This window comes from Terrapene carolina, unplaced genomic scaffold (genome assembly GCF_002925995.2).
Source record: "Terrapene carolina triunguis isolate 2854851 unplaced genomic scaffold, T_m_triunguis-2.0 Scaffold234, whole genome shotgun sequence".
In the NCBI taxonomy this organism is placed as follows: Eukaryota; Metazoa; Chordata; order Testudines; family Emydidae; genus Terrapene; species Terrapene triunguis.
In genome coordinates, this window is record NW_020664585.1 from 11,969,064 (window position 1) to 11,985,334 (window position 16,271).

Below are 16,271 nucleotides of genomic sequence, written 5' to 3' on the forward strand. Positions count from 1 at the left end.
CAAATCAATATCCCAACAGGACGTTGCACAAGAGCTGGGTGAAATTTTTTGGAGAAAAATGCAGATTTGGAAACACAAATTTTGTGATTTTTGTGTCGGTTTTGCCAAATTGTTTGTGGCAAAAATGGTGTGTGTGTAGGGGGGGGAGGGGGGAGAAATCCTGTGAAGGCAAAGTGTTACATTTTTAGAAATGACTTTTTTGTTTTGAGATTTTCATTTGACTGGAAACTAATATTTTTCTGACTTCTAAGTTCACCTGAAATTTCAAAAAAATTTCAATTCAATTTGTCCCAAACCAATTTTTTCCCCATATTTATATTTTTTGGAACTTCCAATGAACCAAAAAATCAGTTATTCACAGAGATCTGTATTGCACTGCTGCAGATGACTTCTTTAGGATGAGATGTAAAAACAAGGTCATATCTACTAATGATCCCAAAACACTTTTCAAAAGAATAAGTGTGTCAGTTAATATGGACTCAGAGTGGTTAAGGGCAGGATAGCTTATACCAATTGCCAATATGTTTAATTATCTTCCCATCTAAAGTTCCCTTTCGGCTGCTTTCAATGGATTTCTTTTTTGTTTCTTGGCCCTATACAGTTGTGTTGTGTTGCTAGTGCTGCTAATGTGTACCATTAGTCAATGGAAACTTTTAACTGATTTCAGTGGGTGCAGAATAGGATCCCTACATCTCAGCCTGAAGCTGGGATTTTGCTGTCAGGGAAAGTGAAGTTATCCCTGTAACATATGTACTCGGGGCCCAATTCGGCACTTGGTTACATTGATGTAAATCCCCCTGAGCCAAGCAGGCCACTGTAGTGCAGCAGTTGCCCGGAGCAGGGAAAACTGGGTGAAATTCAGTGGCCCGTGTTATACAGGTCAGTCTAGATGATTAATGGTCCCTTCTGGCTTTAAAACCTGTGAGTCTCTGAATAAAGGGTTGTAAATAATATTTGTTGTGAATGTTGGTTTTTTTTCTATGAGCAATTATCTCTGGATAAATAGTTTCATTATCCAGAGCAACTTCACGGAAGTCTATTGCATTACTTTGGCTTTACACTGGGTAAATGAGGGTAGAAGATGGCCCATTGTTTGTAATCTGAGGTTTGTGAAAGGCCTGCTATTAAATGAACAAACAGTAGTGACGCAAAATAAACCAAAGCCAGGCTGAAACTTTGGGCCTGCTATGCTCGACAGGCCCCTTATTTTTGCATTTCAGGATAGTTCTGACCCCCGCTGTGTCCCCACCCAATACTGTGAATACCCCCATTTTAAACTCTTGCACTTCGATAAAAGGATGGATAACACAATTCCACATGGTGTCCTTAACTTGGTGCCGGTTATTGTGGGTTAGTTTTCATCCCCTGAATAACTAATCAAAATACCTCCTAGGTTTCCAGGGGAAGAATTTACCCAAGGCAGCCTTGCCTAAAATCATGCAGCCTAGGTTTGGAGTCAAATGATTTTTTTGTAATATACGGTATGTACAATATGCAAGATCAACTTCCATGGCTCATCGACACTGGAGAGGCTGCTAGAGACTTTGCCATAGCTCCAAGCCATTGGCATTCACAACCTCCTTTTTTGCTTTTTCCAGCTGTGATATAACATTTAATTTTTTTGCTTTTGTATTTGGTTATTGAATTCAAAAAACTGTCAACGGACAGCTAAAATATTTGCCAGATGTAGTTATAGGGTTGGTGGGGTGTGGTTTAAATAAATACTACACAGATTGTGGGCCCAATCCAGGCTAAAATGTCCTCTCTGCTGCCTTATCTCACTATCCACTGCTCCCTATGCTCTGCTCCCTTCTTATCTTTAGCAACACCTTTCTTTTCCTCATCTCTCCTCCCTTCCGCTTATTTTTCTCCCATGAATCCTATCTCTTCCTTTCCTCCCACCATATCACCAACCTCTTTTCATTACCCTTACCTCTACTCCAGTCCTTCCCCACACCCTCCAAATACTATAATTGGCAATGCTCATCACCCCCCCAGCAGGAAAACCCAGGAGGATGCTAAAAGGGAAGATTTCTCAGTGAGCCTTTTCCCCCACTGATATTTCTCCGCATTCATTCCATCAGGTGCAGAGGGGGTTGATTACTCCCCACAAAACAGGCTTCAGGCTCGCCCTCAGACCACATGGATCTCCAAGGATCTGCTTGGATCCCAGGGAATCAATAGGAGGCCAGGGACATTGTTCAAAGTTTCCCATGCCTCTTTCTGACAATTCTGGGTGTCCAGACGCCCTCCCCACAACAGGGTAGGGGGAAATCTTTATGCAGTGGGCTTTCTCCATGCAGGGTCTAGGGGGTATGATCCAGCCTGTAAGTTATAAATACAGGGGAGAAAAAAAGATACAGAACCATTAGGATGGTGCCTAACTAACCAAAGGAAACCACAGGATCTTTTGTGGTAACCCTTGCCCCTCCTTTCTATTTCCCTATTTCTGTTGTTTTAATTAGTAATGTTGGATGGGATTTTCAGAAGAACTTGTAATTTGGAATGTAGACATGCCCTGGGAGCTGGGTTAAGCCGGTGCTGAGCACTCTTGAAAATCCCTCCCATTATTTCTATACTCAGGGACAGATCCTATATATAGTTTATTCATGTAGTAAGTACTATATGGCTGGTAATCTGATGGAAGTACTTTGGTAGTAAGTGTTTGTGGGAGCAGGCATTGGCCTTTAGTTCGCAAGCTCTTCAGGGCACAGGAGGATGTTGTTGTTTTTTTATTGGTCTGTAAAGCACCTAGCATGCTTTGGGCCCTTCCATGTTGCCAACTTGCATGATTTTTACCATGAGTCTTGCAATGTTGGATGCTTTTCTTAAAGCCTGAGCTGCTGGAGTTGTGTGAATACAGTACATCAGAATCTCATATTTCATTATTTTTAAAAAAAATTCTAGCCTTTGAGGTTGAAGAGAAAAGCTTGAAAATGAGATTCATAAAGGATCAAACACTAGAAGGCAAATAAAAGAACCCCAAATTTTATTTAAACAAATCTCTTGATATTTTTTTTTTGAGGGTTTGGTCCTTATGATTTTTGAATACCTGTAGCTGGCAATACTACCCATATCCTTTAAATCTACAGTGTGCAGAGGTTTTATAATAGTTGCAATACATTTCAGTGCTTCCCCAATATTTAATTAAAAAAATACGCTTTGGAAAAATTATAAACAACAACAAATGGTGGTTTTCATCTTTTGGGTGTTTTCACCTGTCTGTCCATCTATTGCTTGATTGACTCCTCTCAGCATTTTTTTCCCCACTGAGAATATTTTAGAGCCCTCACAGTATGTTGATGCTGTAGAAGATTAAAATGACAAATAAAATTATGGTGCAAGTCACAAATTATCTGGTGCAATCAAGGTAATGATTTAGAGAAAAAGATTGAAAATGTAACACAAATGAACAAAACAGCTGTAAGATCGATCCCTGCAGTTTCAATTCATTTTTCATCAATGTGGAATAGTGCATGTGATTTTATGTGGTGTAACTTCTGCAGTACCCAAGCCTAATGGGTAAGTTAAGTGGCAGTGTTAATACTGAATTTACTTGCTTTTGTTAATTTAGGCCATTCTTAAGTTACTGACAAGACATGACACAAGATTTATTCAGACTGGCACGTATAGCAAATACTGTGTGTTACCACTTTTAAAAAATGGTAAAAATTCATACAACAGTCAATACTTAGTTGCTACCTGAAAATGGAAGAGTAGAGGTTATTCAGTATTCTACTGCAGGCATATTTCTTTACACAATACCATATCTTACGTATATTTTTCATACCAGTGGGAAATAAAACCATCAGTAAATCACATTATTTCTACAACTATAATATAATAATCAGAGTAAATTTTATTTTTTATGGTGCCATTCCCAGCACCTCACAAACAAGAACATTAAAACCATAAAATACTGAAATATTCTGAAGATAAAAATGTGAAGAGAAGAATCGCATAAGTAGTTAATATTGAACCACAGCAGTGGGTAAACAACCTTTTCTAAAGGAGAGGTCTTCATGCCTCCCTAAACTAAACTAAACCTCTGGCAATGGTAGGCTGTAATTTTGTCCAAAATGACATCTTTCTTAAGATACAATAAATACATCTCAGTGTGCATTGGTTACGTTTGTACGGATTTGCTTTTAAGTAGAGCTGGGTGGGAAATGGTTTTCCAATCCCATGAAAATTTTTGAGATGTCAAAATTTTTTTTCCCTATCCTGAATTCAAACACTTTTTTGAAATGAAAATATTTTGTCTTTGGGGCAATCAAAACTTTTGGTTTCAATTTTGTTTTGTTTTAAATCCTTTTTTTAGTCTTAATTTATTAAAATTTTGAAAAAGAAAGTCATTTTGACTCAAAACCCCAAAAGTTTCCAGTTTGAAAATGTCAAAATGAGATATTTGACAATTTTGAAACTTTTTTCCAAACGTTTTTCTAATTGGGAAATTTGTCAATAGTGACCTTGTTTTGCAAATGGTTTCGTTTTTGACAAATCAGCAATTTTCAGGGAAAAAATAGTTTGAAAAATTCCTGACCAGCTCTATTTCTAAGTTTGCCCTAAATGTTGCACAAGAGAGTAATCCAACTGCAGTTTCACAAGAGAACGCCTTTCAGTTACCAGGTGGGAATGCAGTAGGAAAGGTTGCAATCAGCCAATATACCATAACTCAGATTAAAACGAAAAACACCAACCCTGACCATAACTGACACCTGATCTTCTTAAATCAGACCCTGGATAAGAGCTGCCACATTTACACTGCACCTTGTCTCAGTCTGATGAAACTTCTCCTCATCAAAATTTACAGTCCTCAGGCAATTGTGTGCATCTACCTTGTGTAGATATATAATCTCCATTATCCTAGTAATGGAGCGCCTCAGAATCTTTAACATATTTATCCTCACAACACCCCCATGAGACAGGGCAATGCTAATATCCCCATTTTACAGATAGAGAATGGAGGCACAGGCTGACTAAGTGACTTGTCCAAGGTCACACAGGAAGTCTGTGGTGGAACAGGGACTTGATTTCGGGTTCATGAGTTCCAGGCTAGTGCCCTACCCACTGGACAATCCTCTCATCCCCTCTCCCAACCTCTCTCCTGCCAGAGCCTATCAAAGTGAAGGAAAGTTTCTCCAAGGTTGAATTTCTCACCATTCATAATAAATTTGCTCAAGGAACATAGTTGGGAGAATGGAGAGGTGGAGACATAGACAGCTGGGTATTAGCAGTATTAACCCAAGTTGCACCTACACCAATGCATGACTCTTCTAATAACATTAGACACTATAGTTGAGATTCTTAAAGCTGCTCCAGGGGATTTGGATGCCCAAATCCTATTAGTTGTAATTGGAATTGGGCATCCAAATTCTAAAAAAATCTCAGCCTATATTACATTGTAGGCTCCATTGCTTTACCCGTATTCCTGTGGGGCCCTAGCTAGTGCCGTGTGAATTCAAAACTTGCCCCAGGTCACCTAAAAGTTCATGGAGGTTTGTAAACCTGGGACCAGTCTGTGCAAACATTTAGTCCTTCCTCCTAAGAAATTTCGGGGCGGGGAGGGTGTTTTGATTTGGGGTTAAAACCACGCTAAACTCTACAGTGTTGGAGGAGTTTTGTCTTACCTTTTTTTGGTTCATCCTAACTAAAATCTTAAAGGGGGAAGAAACAAATTTAGAGGAGGAGGACTTACATGACCTGAAATCAAGAGGGGTTAGTGGAATTCCCAGATCCTTAAAGCTGATGACAGTTGGTGCAGAACATAAGCAATAACTCAGATCTGTCTCAGGGCTTGTCTACAGAGTAGGGTTGTGCGCACTATGGGGGTATGATTTCTAAACTGCACTAACATGTTGTGCTTTAATTAGTCTGTGTAGACTCTGCTGGTTCTCTAGTTTTAACATAGTGCAGTACTACATTACATGACAGATGTTAATCACATAGTTTAATGCACTAATGGAAGGCTGTCAGATACTACAGTGATTAGCACTGTATTGACCCTGAATAAAATAGAATAGAAATGTCCCTGGGGACAGTAGTACACTTGGGTTTTGTTGTTTTTTGCTCTCCACTGATAAGGCCATGAAGCAACACATGAGAAGCAATGAAGGTGCATAAAAATGTAGGCACCTTCCTTAATGGTGAAGCTCTACTCCAGGGGTAGGCAACCTATGGCACGTGTGCCAAAGGCAGCACGCAAGGTGCTTTTCAGTGGCACTCACACTGCCCGGGTCCTGGCCACTGGTCCGGGGGGCCCTGCATTTTAACTTAATTTTAAATGAAGCTTCTTAAACATTTTAAAAACCTTATTTACTTTACATACAACAATAGTTTAGTTATATATTATAGACTTACAGAAAGAGACCCTCTAAAAACGTTAAAATGTATTACTGGCACGCGAAACCTTAAATTAGAGTGAATTAATGAAGACTCGGCACACCACTTCTGAAAGGTTGCCGACCCCTGCTCTACTCTTATCTGAGCTGAGGACATTGTGAAGATTTTGGTTTTGATCTGGGGAAGTCCTATCTCTGTTATGGAAGTAATAAGCCTGTTGTAAATGACAAAGCTCTATAGTTCAACTCTCCCATTCCTTCCCCTCCTATTTCTTTTCTTTTGTTTTGTTTTATTTAGCTGTGGAGGGGCTCCCTGCCCAGGGTTATTACAGACATCTGTCAAGACAGGATGTCATTTATATTTGACCATGAGGAATTTTTATATGCAGTCCAACTATTTGGACAAAATTACTTTCCTAAATTCTGTGTGCATTTTTATGATGAGATTTACAATGAGCTCATTTAGTTTCAGTTTTAGGTTCATCATTTCAAAAAGCGCATTTAAGGAGGATTTAAGGTTTTATTCTAAACTCCTGAGCTATAATTCTTTTTCATGGTGCTTATATGGCATATACTGGATGGTTCGGTAGCTCAGGTGTTAGCCTTGGACTAAGGAGACCTGGGAGTTCCCTACAATAGATAGACATAGCTGACCTCTGGGAAAATGTGTGGTAAGCCAAGGTGAAAGGACTGTGATCTTACACACTAAGTAGGGTCAGTATTTAGATGGCAGACATCCAAGGGAAACCCAAATTGGTATGGTGTTTTCAGCGGGTGACTCTATTTTCTCCGAGTTAGTATTGAATCAATGCCTCAGCCTTTTATGAGTGCGCAGTGTCTTGCGGTAGCTGCTTTTCAGATGAGACATGAAACCAAAGTCTGCTCTTGACTAGACCTGTTCAAAACATTTGCATCAGATCCTGAAGCCAGTTGAAGTGAGCCTTGGGCTGGGGGTAACTGCATTCAGAAGCTTCGGCTTATGCTGACGGAGATTTGGCAAACACGGGCTGATGTTGTTCGCATACTGATCAATAGCTAGAAAGCTGGTGAGAGCCAGCTAATATTTTAGTGGTGGGTAAAATGACTCCTTTCTATATAAATGTGTAAGGCACATTGGGAATGATGCTTAGATGCTACGTAGTGCTGGGTGCCATTAAAAGGACCTAGACAGACAGACAGATTAAATAGGTTTCAGAATGGTAGCCGTGTTAGTCTGTATCAGCAAAAACAACGAGGAGTCCTTGTGGCACCTTGTTAGTCTCTAAGGTGCCACAAGGACTCCTCGTTTTTTTTATAGATTAAATAGAAAGGCAAAATATACATATGATATTTATTCGGCAATAACAAACACCCATATGACAACAGGAATATTAGGACTTTTGTAATAACTTGTCACAGGGTGCTCTGTTCCCCACTGGAGTGTCTCCTTCTGGCCGCATCTGGGATTACCTCTGCCAGTCCAACACCCCTTACTTCAGTAGTTTACTCCAGTCTAGCTTTTGCAGTCTCACTCCTCAGCTGCTCCTGCTTCGTGGCTTGGCCCGCCAGCCACCTCATTGTAGTTCTCCCCTTCCAGGGTATCAAAGTCTCTTGAGACCCACTGTCCCAGGCAGTCTTTCTGCTCACTGCCTGTTAACGGCACTACTGCCCAGTGGTTGGTAAGGGAACCCAGGCCTGCCCTCTACATGGGGTTCCAACCCAGAGACCCTACAACAAGCAGTCACACTCTGCACAGTCCTAAACCTTACTGATGTATCCTTGGGTTACTTTCTATGTGGCCTTCTCTCACCCTGAGAGTGACTGCAGCCCCCTTCTACTCCCAGCTACTGGGCTTTATCCAAGCCCCTCCTGTTCCTCTCCAGCTGAGCTTCATCTCTGATCAGTGCTCACTGCTCCCTGGTTGCTCTTCCAGGTGCAGCCTAGGCGGTTAATTGGCTCACCTAAGCCCCTTAACCCTCTCATGCCTTCTGTGGGGTGGATACCCCATCACAGAACTGAATGCAGGCAGCTGGTGGGGGAAAGAGGACTTTTGAACACTGGAGTGGGTTGGGGTTTGCCTGAGCTTTCCGCAACACTAATAGGAATCAGGTAAAAACCTATAAACATTCTATTGCACACCATCAGACTAACTGCTGGGTTCAGACCTCAGCTGGGTTACTCTCCCATGTTGCTACTGGGTAGCCTAAAGTCCTGTTTTATTTAGGCAGCCTACAAATACTTGCTGCTAACTATAACTAAAATCATCAAGGCAGATGTTTTGACTGCATACAGCAAGTCTCCTTCCAGTCCGGTATCTTGTTTGTGTGCACTCGCCTTAGGTTTTATTCTTCTTAGCACTTCATGCCATTATTCCCCAAGACACATGTTTTTAGGAAGCAGTTTGTCTAGCCACTTTCTTTTTAATTGCTCCTGTCTGTCTCTTTACTGCAGTGCTGAGCTGTGAGGGACGCGTCCTTTGCTGTTTACCGTTCAAGCAGCATTCCTAGGTCACCTTTGTTAAAGAAATACAGTTATCAATGTGAAGATTTGTGCAATCTTACAGTACAAGAATATTCCAAAACCTTCCGCTGAACTTAGTGGGACTAGTTGTGAGTGAAGCTACTCACATGTGCAATTGTTTGTAGGATCTCACCTGTAGTTAGGAGGGAATGCTTGATTTTTGTGTGTGCTGAGTTGAGACTCTCAGATTGGGGGAAAATAAAGGTTTCTGGTTATGGCTTTGTAAAAGCGGGTATCCTTTCCTGTAAGACAGTATCCCGTCCCATCACACTGAAGTTCTGGTCGCTGCATTAACCAGAGGGAAGAGGCATGATGATCATAGGATGACAGGTGCAATACCTGTAAGAACTGTAGCGTAACCAGCTCCTCATTTACATGAGTTTTTTTTTTTAAGTTTAAAAATATTAGCGTGGCTAATCTATTTTTTTAGTTATGACTAAGATTGGATACTTGGGTAGTAATGGGTATTATTATGTGCTGTGTATGTGCTAGTTGGTTATAAAACCAAGGGCAGATCCTTAGCTGGTGTAAACTGTCATCGTTCCATTGCCGTCAAAGCGGTCATAGCCCCACTGATGCCCTCTGAAGATCTGCCCCCACGTGCAGATTTGCTGTGTGGACTCTAGGATGTTTGATGCTTTTTAATCCCACCTGTTTCTCATTAGCAACATCTCTTCTCTCATTTGCTTCCACCAGGAGTAACATTTTCCTTTTTCTGGAAGACTCAGGAGCAGCAGGCGAACTTTCCCCCAGCCTATGGTGGACAGGTCATTTCCAGTGGTTTCAAAATCTGCTCAAGTGAAGATGAAGGCTCTCTGGAATTTTATGCCCGTGGGAATTCAATGAAGTGGGAGGCAAGCTTTAGTCCCCCAGGTAAAGTTCAGTTTCACTGTCGAGGGTTCAGAATGGAGATAAAGTAGTGATGAGCACAGCTTCCTTATCTGGATAGAAAGAAAAGATGAGAAATGAGGAAGTAGGTGGATAGATGAAGGATGGATAGGCTTCACATCCCAAGAGAGAAAGCAGGTATTAGAACGTCAGTGATGTGCTATACAGCACAGTTACAGTTCAAGCCACCATCCAAGGGTCTGGGATCCTGCATTCCCCAGTCCCTAGTGAAGTAAAATTCTTATTGACATCAGTGGAAGAATAGGGGTTTACCTGAAAAAGAGCGAGTGAGGAGTGCAGGATGAAGCCTTTGGAGTCCTCACTCAGAGCATTCGTAAGCTGGGAGTCCAACTTCCCATGCTCTTTAAATTTTAAACCTCTCTGGTAACCCTTTTGGGTAAGTATTCCATGCTTACATAATACACGTTGGCCATTTGTATGGTAAGAATGAAGTCCTGGAAATGTATTTGCATGATTATTAATAATGTATTTTAAAATGAATATCTTATTTCTGTCTTCTGATCCAGAATGCAGGTTACTAATTGAGAAGCAATGGGATCTAGTGGTTAGAAGAGGGCACTGGCTGATAGGACTCGTGGATTGTAATTATGGCAGAGAAAGTCACTGAACCTTTCTTTGCCTCATTTTATCCACCTGTAAAATGGGGATAATAATACTTTCTTACCTAACTCCTCTGTAGCTGTGATGTTTAATAGTTTGTAAAAGTGTTTTGCCAGGAAAGCTGTTGTATATATGTAGTTATAATAATTGTCACAGGGATTAAAGTAAGTAATGTTTGGACCTCTTTAGCATAACGTAATCTGCAGCAACCTTTAATTAGTCTTTATTTATATATTCTCTAGTCCTGAAGTCCTTATGCAGCCCTCACTGAAGTGGGAGTTTTGCCTGAGATAGGACTGAATAAGGGCTTTAGATCTGGGCCCATAGTATAATTTATGCAATTGCAATGAGCCTGAGGAAGGATTCAGGCAAAATGTCACTGAAGCCAGTAGGGGTTCTGCCAAAGTATGGACTGTCCCTTGTGAATAAAGAGTAATGCACATGATATCATTGCTCCTTAATTCAGTGTTGACGCTTCCTTTATAGCTCCATTGCATTGCACAAATGAAATGCATTTTAACTAAATTTTATTGAACAGTAAATGAGGTTGATTCATGGATTTTACAGAGCGTTTTAATATTTTTCAGGTCCTTACTGGACTCATATTCTCTTCACGTGGAAATCAAAAGAGGGTTTGAAAGTCTATGTCAATGGAACTCTAAACACCACCGACCCAAATGGGAAAGTTTCCTACAGCTATGGGGACCCCAACGCAAATCTGCTGACAGGGACAGAGAATGATCAGAGCAAACGCTATGTGAACGGGGCTTTTGATGAGTTTATCATATGGGAAAGGGCACTCACCCCCAAGGAAATTGAACTATACTTTACAGCTGCTATCGGTAAGTGGGAGCATATTCTGATTGTATAAATGTTGATTTTTAAAAAGTTCAGCTGTTAAACCAGCTGTCTTAATGGCCAATAATCTGCAGGTATAAATGTTTAGAGGAATAAATGTTCATAGGAATCACTTTGTCAGTTTCAAGGGAGGTGTTTGTTTCTCACCCTGGGGCACAGCCCCTCAGACATGTCACCCAAAGGCACCCACTAAGTCTCACCTCATCTATTGGCTGGAAGAAAACCTCAGCAGAATCCAACCATTGCTAGGACAACCAAGCCACTTCCTTTTAACTAATGTCACAACAGCAAAAGGACCTATTTTTAAAAAAGTCAATCTTGTGACTGTCTTGGGAAAGCCTTCATTTGGTGCCTGAAATAGCAATAATATTTCAGTGCCGTGTCTGAAAATATTAAAAATGATATTTTTAATAAATGTATAATGTTTTAATCAGGTTGGCAAAAATTGCTGTGGTATCTGGTTGTTGTATCTATCACAACAAACCGGTGTTACTATAACACCATCAAATCCAAAACTACTATAAATCTCACTTCCTGGATTAATAGAACACAAGAATGTTATGTTACTGAACTCCTCAAGTGCTCTAGATTTTTAAATTGCCCCAGTCCATCTATATGTATGCACTGTTTCACTGTCAGACAAGTATGGCTCTTGTATAAATATACTAGAAGGATAGAAACTTTTTTAACCCCTTCAGTGTTCATGAATACACAGTTGTTATCCCCAAGTCCCCAACCTGCCTCCATGTACCATTCCAAATAGTGGATGCAGCTTGGAAAGACTTTGCCGGGGATGTTCCCATGGTTGCAGTATGCAAAGTATTAGTCTCATATTATTTTGCTCCTAATTTTGCATTCTTTGGCTTAAATTTGAAAACCATATGAGAAATTAGACCCTGCACCCAATATTGCATTGTTGTGGGCTTACAATAGCTAGTCGCAAGACATTACCGCTTATGGCTGAGATTTTCAAAGGGGCTTAAGGGAGTTAGACACCCAATTCCCACTGAACCCTATATTTTTGAAGAGTTACACAGGGTTTTAACTGTATGTGAACCCCCCCCCACACCCCTGCTGATGTTCTGAGAAGAGACATGGATGCATCCCTAAGTGCTGCTTTGCAACTTTAGAAGTTTGCGCTATGTTTCAAACTCTTGTGACCTTTTTTTTTGAAATTCCAAGTCTCATAATATTTGATGGTTTTTTCCCCTTAAATCCCCAGTTCCTGGTGTCATGTGAGAATCTTGCCTTTCACTTAGAAAACAAAAGCAAGTTTTTGGCCTCATGGTTACAGAGAAAAGCTTGACCCAAGTGGACCCTAAAGGCTCAGAAGCTGGAAGGCAAAAAAAAAAAAAAAAGACCCCAAATGTATTATTTTTTTTAAAAACAGTGTGATTTTTAAGCCAATCCCATTATTTTTAGAGGCCTGGCTCATGATTTTTGAACACTTGTGGTGGGCGTTACGGAGTGTGCTTCTTTCTCATGGCTCTTTTCTCACAAGTGTTGATATCCGTGCAAGTTGATTGGTGAAATTGTGACATGATCCGCAGAAACACTAGTGGTTGTTGATAATGGCAGGCTATATAATTAGGCAAAGTTATCCTTGGTGTAAATTCAGTGACCTCAGTGGAGTTTCACGAGAACAAATTCGGGCTATCTTTATCAAAAGCTTAATTAGGAAACTCACTTTTAAAAAAAATGGAATGAATAGCTATGCTATTTTACATAACAAAGACCAGTAATATCCGACAATTGTGCCCAAATACCAAAATAATGAGCATAATCTAAATTCAAAGAGAGAGAGTTTTACTTTTCTGGTCACAAATGATCCATAAATCCTGACACATGCAGAGGAATCAATACATTTAACATGGAACTGCTGGAGGGCATCCAAAAATCTAGTTTATACTTTTTGTCTCAGTAAATCATTTATGACATACTCATATGGTAACCTTCACTGAGTGTAGTAATAGCGAGTGACATTTATTGGTAAAGCCAGGCTGATTAAAAGCAGCTTTCTCTGTTGCTTGAAGTCAACTCAAATAGCTAATGGAGACATTATCTGAAATGGTGCTCAGACTTCTTGCAGATGCCATATTTTAAAAGCAAACTGGAATGTCGGTTGGTTTGAGGCTTTATACCCACTTGCTTTTGTACAAGACTCACATGCTTACTCATCAATAGCTGCCATCCCTTTGTTACGCTCTTTTGTTCTGACTTTGGGTGATGTCCTGGTCCCATTGACTTCAGTAGGAACCTCCACTGATTTCAGTTGGGCTAGGGACTTCACCCTTTGCCTAGTTCTCAAAGATTTTTGTTCCTGAAGAGCCATCCATTGATTTTGTTCTAGTGTTTCAATGCTCTGGACGGCATATTCCTATTACCACTCCATCAAGAAATTTAGGCTCAAAATATAAATTCTTTATTTGTATTATGTTACATTATTACCTAGAGGCCCCGACTCAGACTGGAACCTCATTGTGCTAGGTGCTGTGCATATACCTAAAAATCCCTGTTGTGAAGAGCTTCCAATCTAAATAGAAAAGATAGACAAAGTGTGGAAGAAAGGAAGTAGTACTACGTGGAGTACTGAGGCACAATTTACTTAAGTCTCATTGATTTGCTGTGGCAGAGCTGGGAATTGAACTTGGATCTCCTGTCTCCTTATCCACAATGTCAACCTTCTTCTCTTTGTATAGATGTTTCCCTGGATTTAAAATTCCATTGAAATCAGTTTTTTGTTTTAAATTTAAAAACACTCCCTTGCAGTGTTAGAAATCCAGCCGAAACAGTGTTGGCCAGTGTATAAGGACTGGAAAGTAAAACTGACTAGAAACAGGAAATGAAACTGATTAAATACACCAATCTAGTTTCAATATTGGAACTCAGGAAAATGCAAAACAAATTGCATAGTCTTGGCTTGAATTTCTCAGAATTGCATTGTGAATGTTTCTCTTTTTTGTTTTAGTTTTTTAAAATATATTTATTGCAGGAAACTTTTCTTTTAAATTATAATTTCTTTTTCCTAGGCAAGCAACTTTTGCTTCCTTCAACACCTCTGTGGCCCATTATGACAACCACTACAAATCCCATGGTAGGAGAGTCCTCCTAACTCTTTTCTTTAACGTCAACAATAACTTCCCTTCTCAATCCTGTTTTGCTTTCTTGATATCAAAATGTATGTGTATTACAGAGAGGTAGCAGCCTTTCCATGGTTTAGGTCACATCCGGTTTCCATTTTACTCCCCTTTTAACTCATTAGAGTTATCAGGAAAAGGGGGGAGATTTTTTTTTAAAGTGATTTGTTTAACAGAGGATTAGAGCTGGTTTAGAGGGTCAAAGGGGAAAAAATCCCTCTTCTGCTGTCTCTTGTTCAAAACTTTGAACATTTAAATTTTGGAAATAGTTAAAAAATGGGGAAAATCATGAAAATATTGCAAAATGAAAAATTGTAATTTGGAACATTTAACCAGATTTATAACAGAACTCTTTCTTTCATTTGTTTAAGGGGCATTTGTATTAAATAGAAGTTTTAAAAATAAATACCAAAGTGTTTGTTTTATATAGTCTAAACAAAAATAACTTCCCTTTTCAATCTGGTTGTACTGTGTTGAAATCTGTGATATTAAAATCCTGTTAGGTTTCTTCTTGTTCATAGAGCCTTTCAGGAAACCAGGGTAGACAGGACCTGAATTTCTAATGAAAAGAACAAGCAGACAACAAATTCATTTCAGCAGCATTTATTGGTTTCATGTCTTTCCTAGCTTTGTTACAGTGTGTGTGTGAATATTATAATGTGTGTGCTGCTATATTAATCTATTTATCTTCATATGCTTATGGTCTATTGTGCATAATCAGAGCCTTACAATTTACTCTGCCTCAGGCTACTGAAAGGGAGTCTCAGACCAGACTTTGAGTTATCTTGTGTGCAGGAAGAGACTGGATTAAGCAGTACACTGTTTCTCCCTTTCTCTGGCTTTACCGCCAGAGAGGTACATAAGATCAGTTCTGGAGATGCATTGCTTGCATAACATGTAAGGATTTGGAGAGAATTAGGCCCCAAATTGCTGCTTGACTTTTGTGTAGTTAAGTATGGAAATAATGGCTGGTTACCAGGACATGCAGTGATGAGATAATGTTGTTGTCTTCTAGCTCTCCACAGATGCCTATCATCCTATCATAACTAAACTGACTGAGGAGAGAGGAAACTTCCAGTACCCAGAGGACCTGCTCCACTACCTGGAAAACATATCACTCAGTTTACCCAACAAATCCCCGTCGGAGAATACTGCCTTCAACCTGACAGAGGTCAGTTTCTTTCAGTTTTTAGGGTGATGCCAAATGATCTTGTTTTTACTTCACGTGCTGGAATGTAAAATGCTGCTTGAAAGATTTTGTTGATCATAAATTATACATATTTAAAAAACCCCAAGACAACTATTTTAATCAGTAGCAAAAGGTCAGCTGTCACTGGAAAAGACTAGTTTAATTACAGGGCTCATCAGCTTGTTGGGATATCATGTCATACTCGCACAAAATGGTAGCATCCCCGGGCATCATGGTTCTGGGTTAAATATAAACGTCTAGTTAGACTGAGAAGGAGACAATCACTTCTTGTGAAAAACCTTTTCTGCTATGTTCAAAATGTAGGAATTCTGGAATGATTATATCCTGGAAAAATTTCATTGTCTTTCTTGTGTACTCTAATTTATCAAAATCAGGGCTCGATCCTGCAGTCCTCACACAGGCAAATTTCCCACTGAAATTGGTGAAATGCAGGATCAGGCCCATAGTCCAACTGAAAGATTTACTCTTTTTTTTTTTTGTGGTTTGGTTCTTTCTCTGTGGATTATTTTAAACATTACATGCAGTCTGAACTAATTGAGGACAAGAGGTCACTTCCTGCTAACATGACTCCAGCCTCATTTGGAATGATGGGCAGCTAATTCCCTGTTTTCAGCAAGCTAAAAAGCCGTTATTATGGTAATCAGTGCTGGTCTTACCTAGGGTTACCATATTTAAACATTAAAAAAAGAGGACACTCCACGGGGCCCTGGCCCCGCC

At 39.9% G+C, this 16,271-nt stretch overlaps 1 protein-coding gene across 1 annotated transcript in view; it reads left to right on the forward strand.

The window, feature by feature from the left end:
- ADGRD1 (adhesion G protein-coupled receptor D1) overlaps window positions 1-16,271 on the forward strand; it is a 251,344-nt gene that overhangs the window by 14,145 nt on the left and 220,928 nt on the right. The window contains exons 6-9 of the mRNA XM_024205752.2: window positions 9,537-9,713; window positions 10,937-11,191; window positions 14,237-14,301; window positions 15,360-15,515. Coding sequence (XP_024061520.2) covers window positions 9,537-9,713; window positions 10,937-11,191; window positions 14,237-14,301; window positions 15,360-15,515 — 653 coding nt within the window. The remainder of the gene's footprint in view (window positions 1-9,536; window positions 9,714-10,936; window positions 11,192-14,236; window positions 14,302-15,359; window positions 15,516-16,271) is intronic.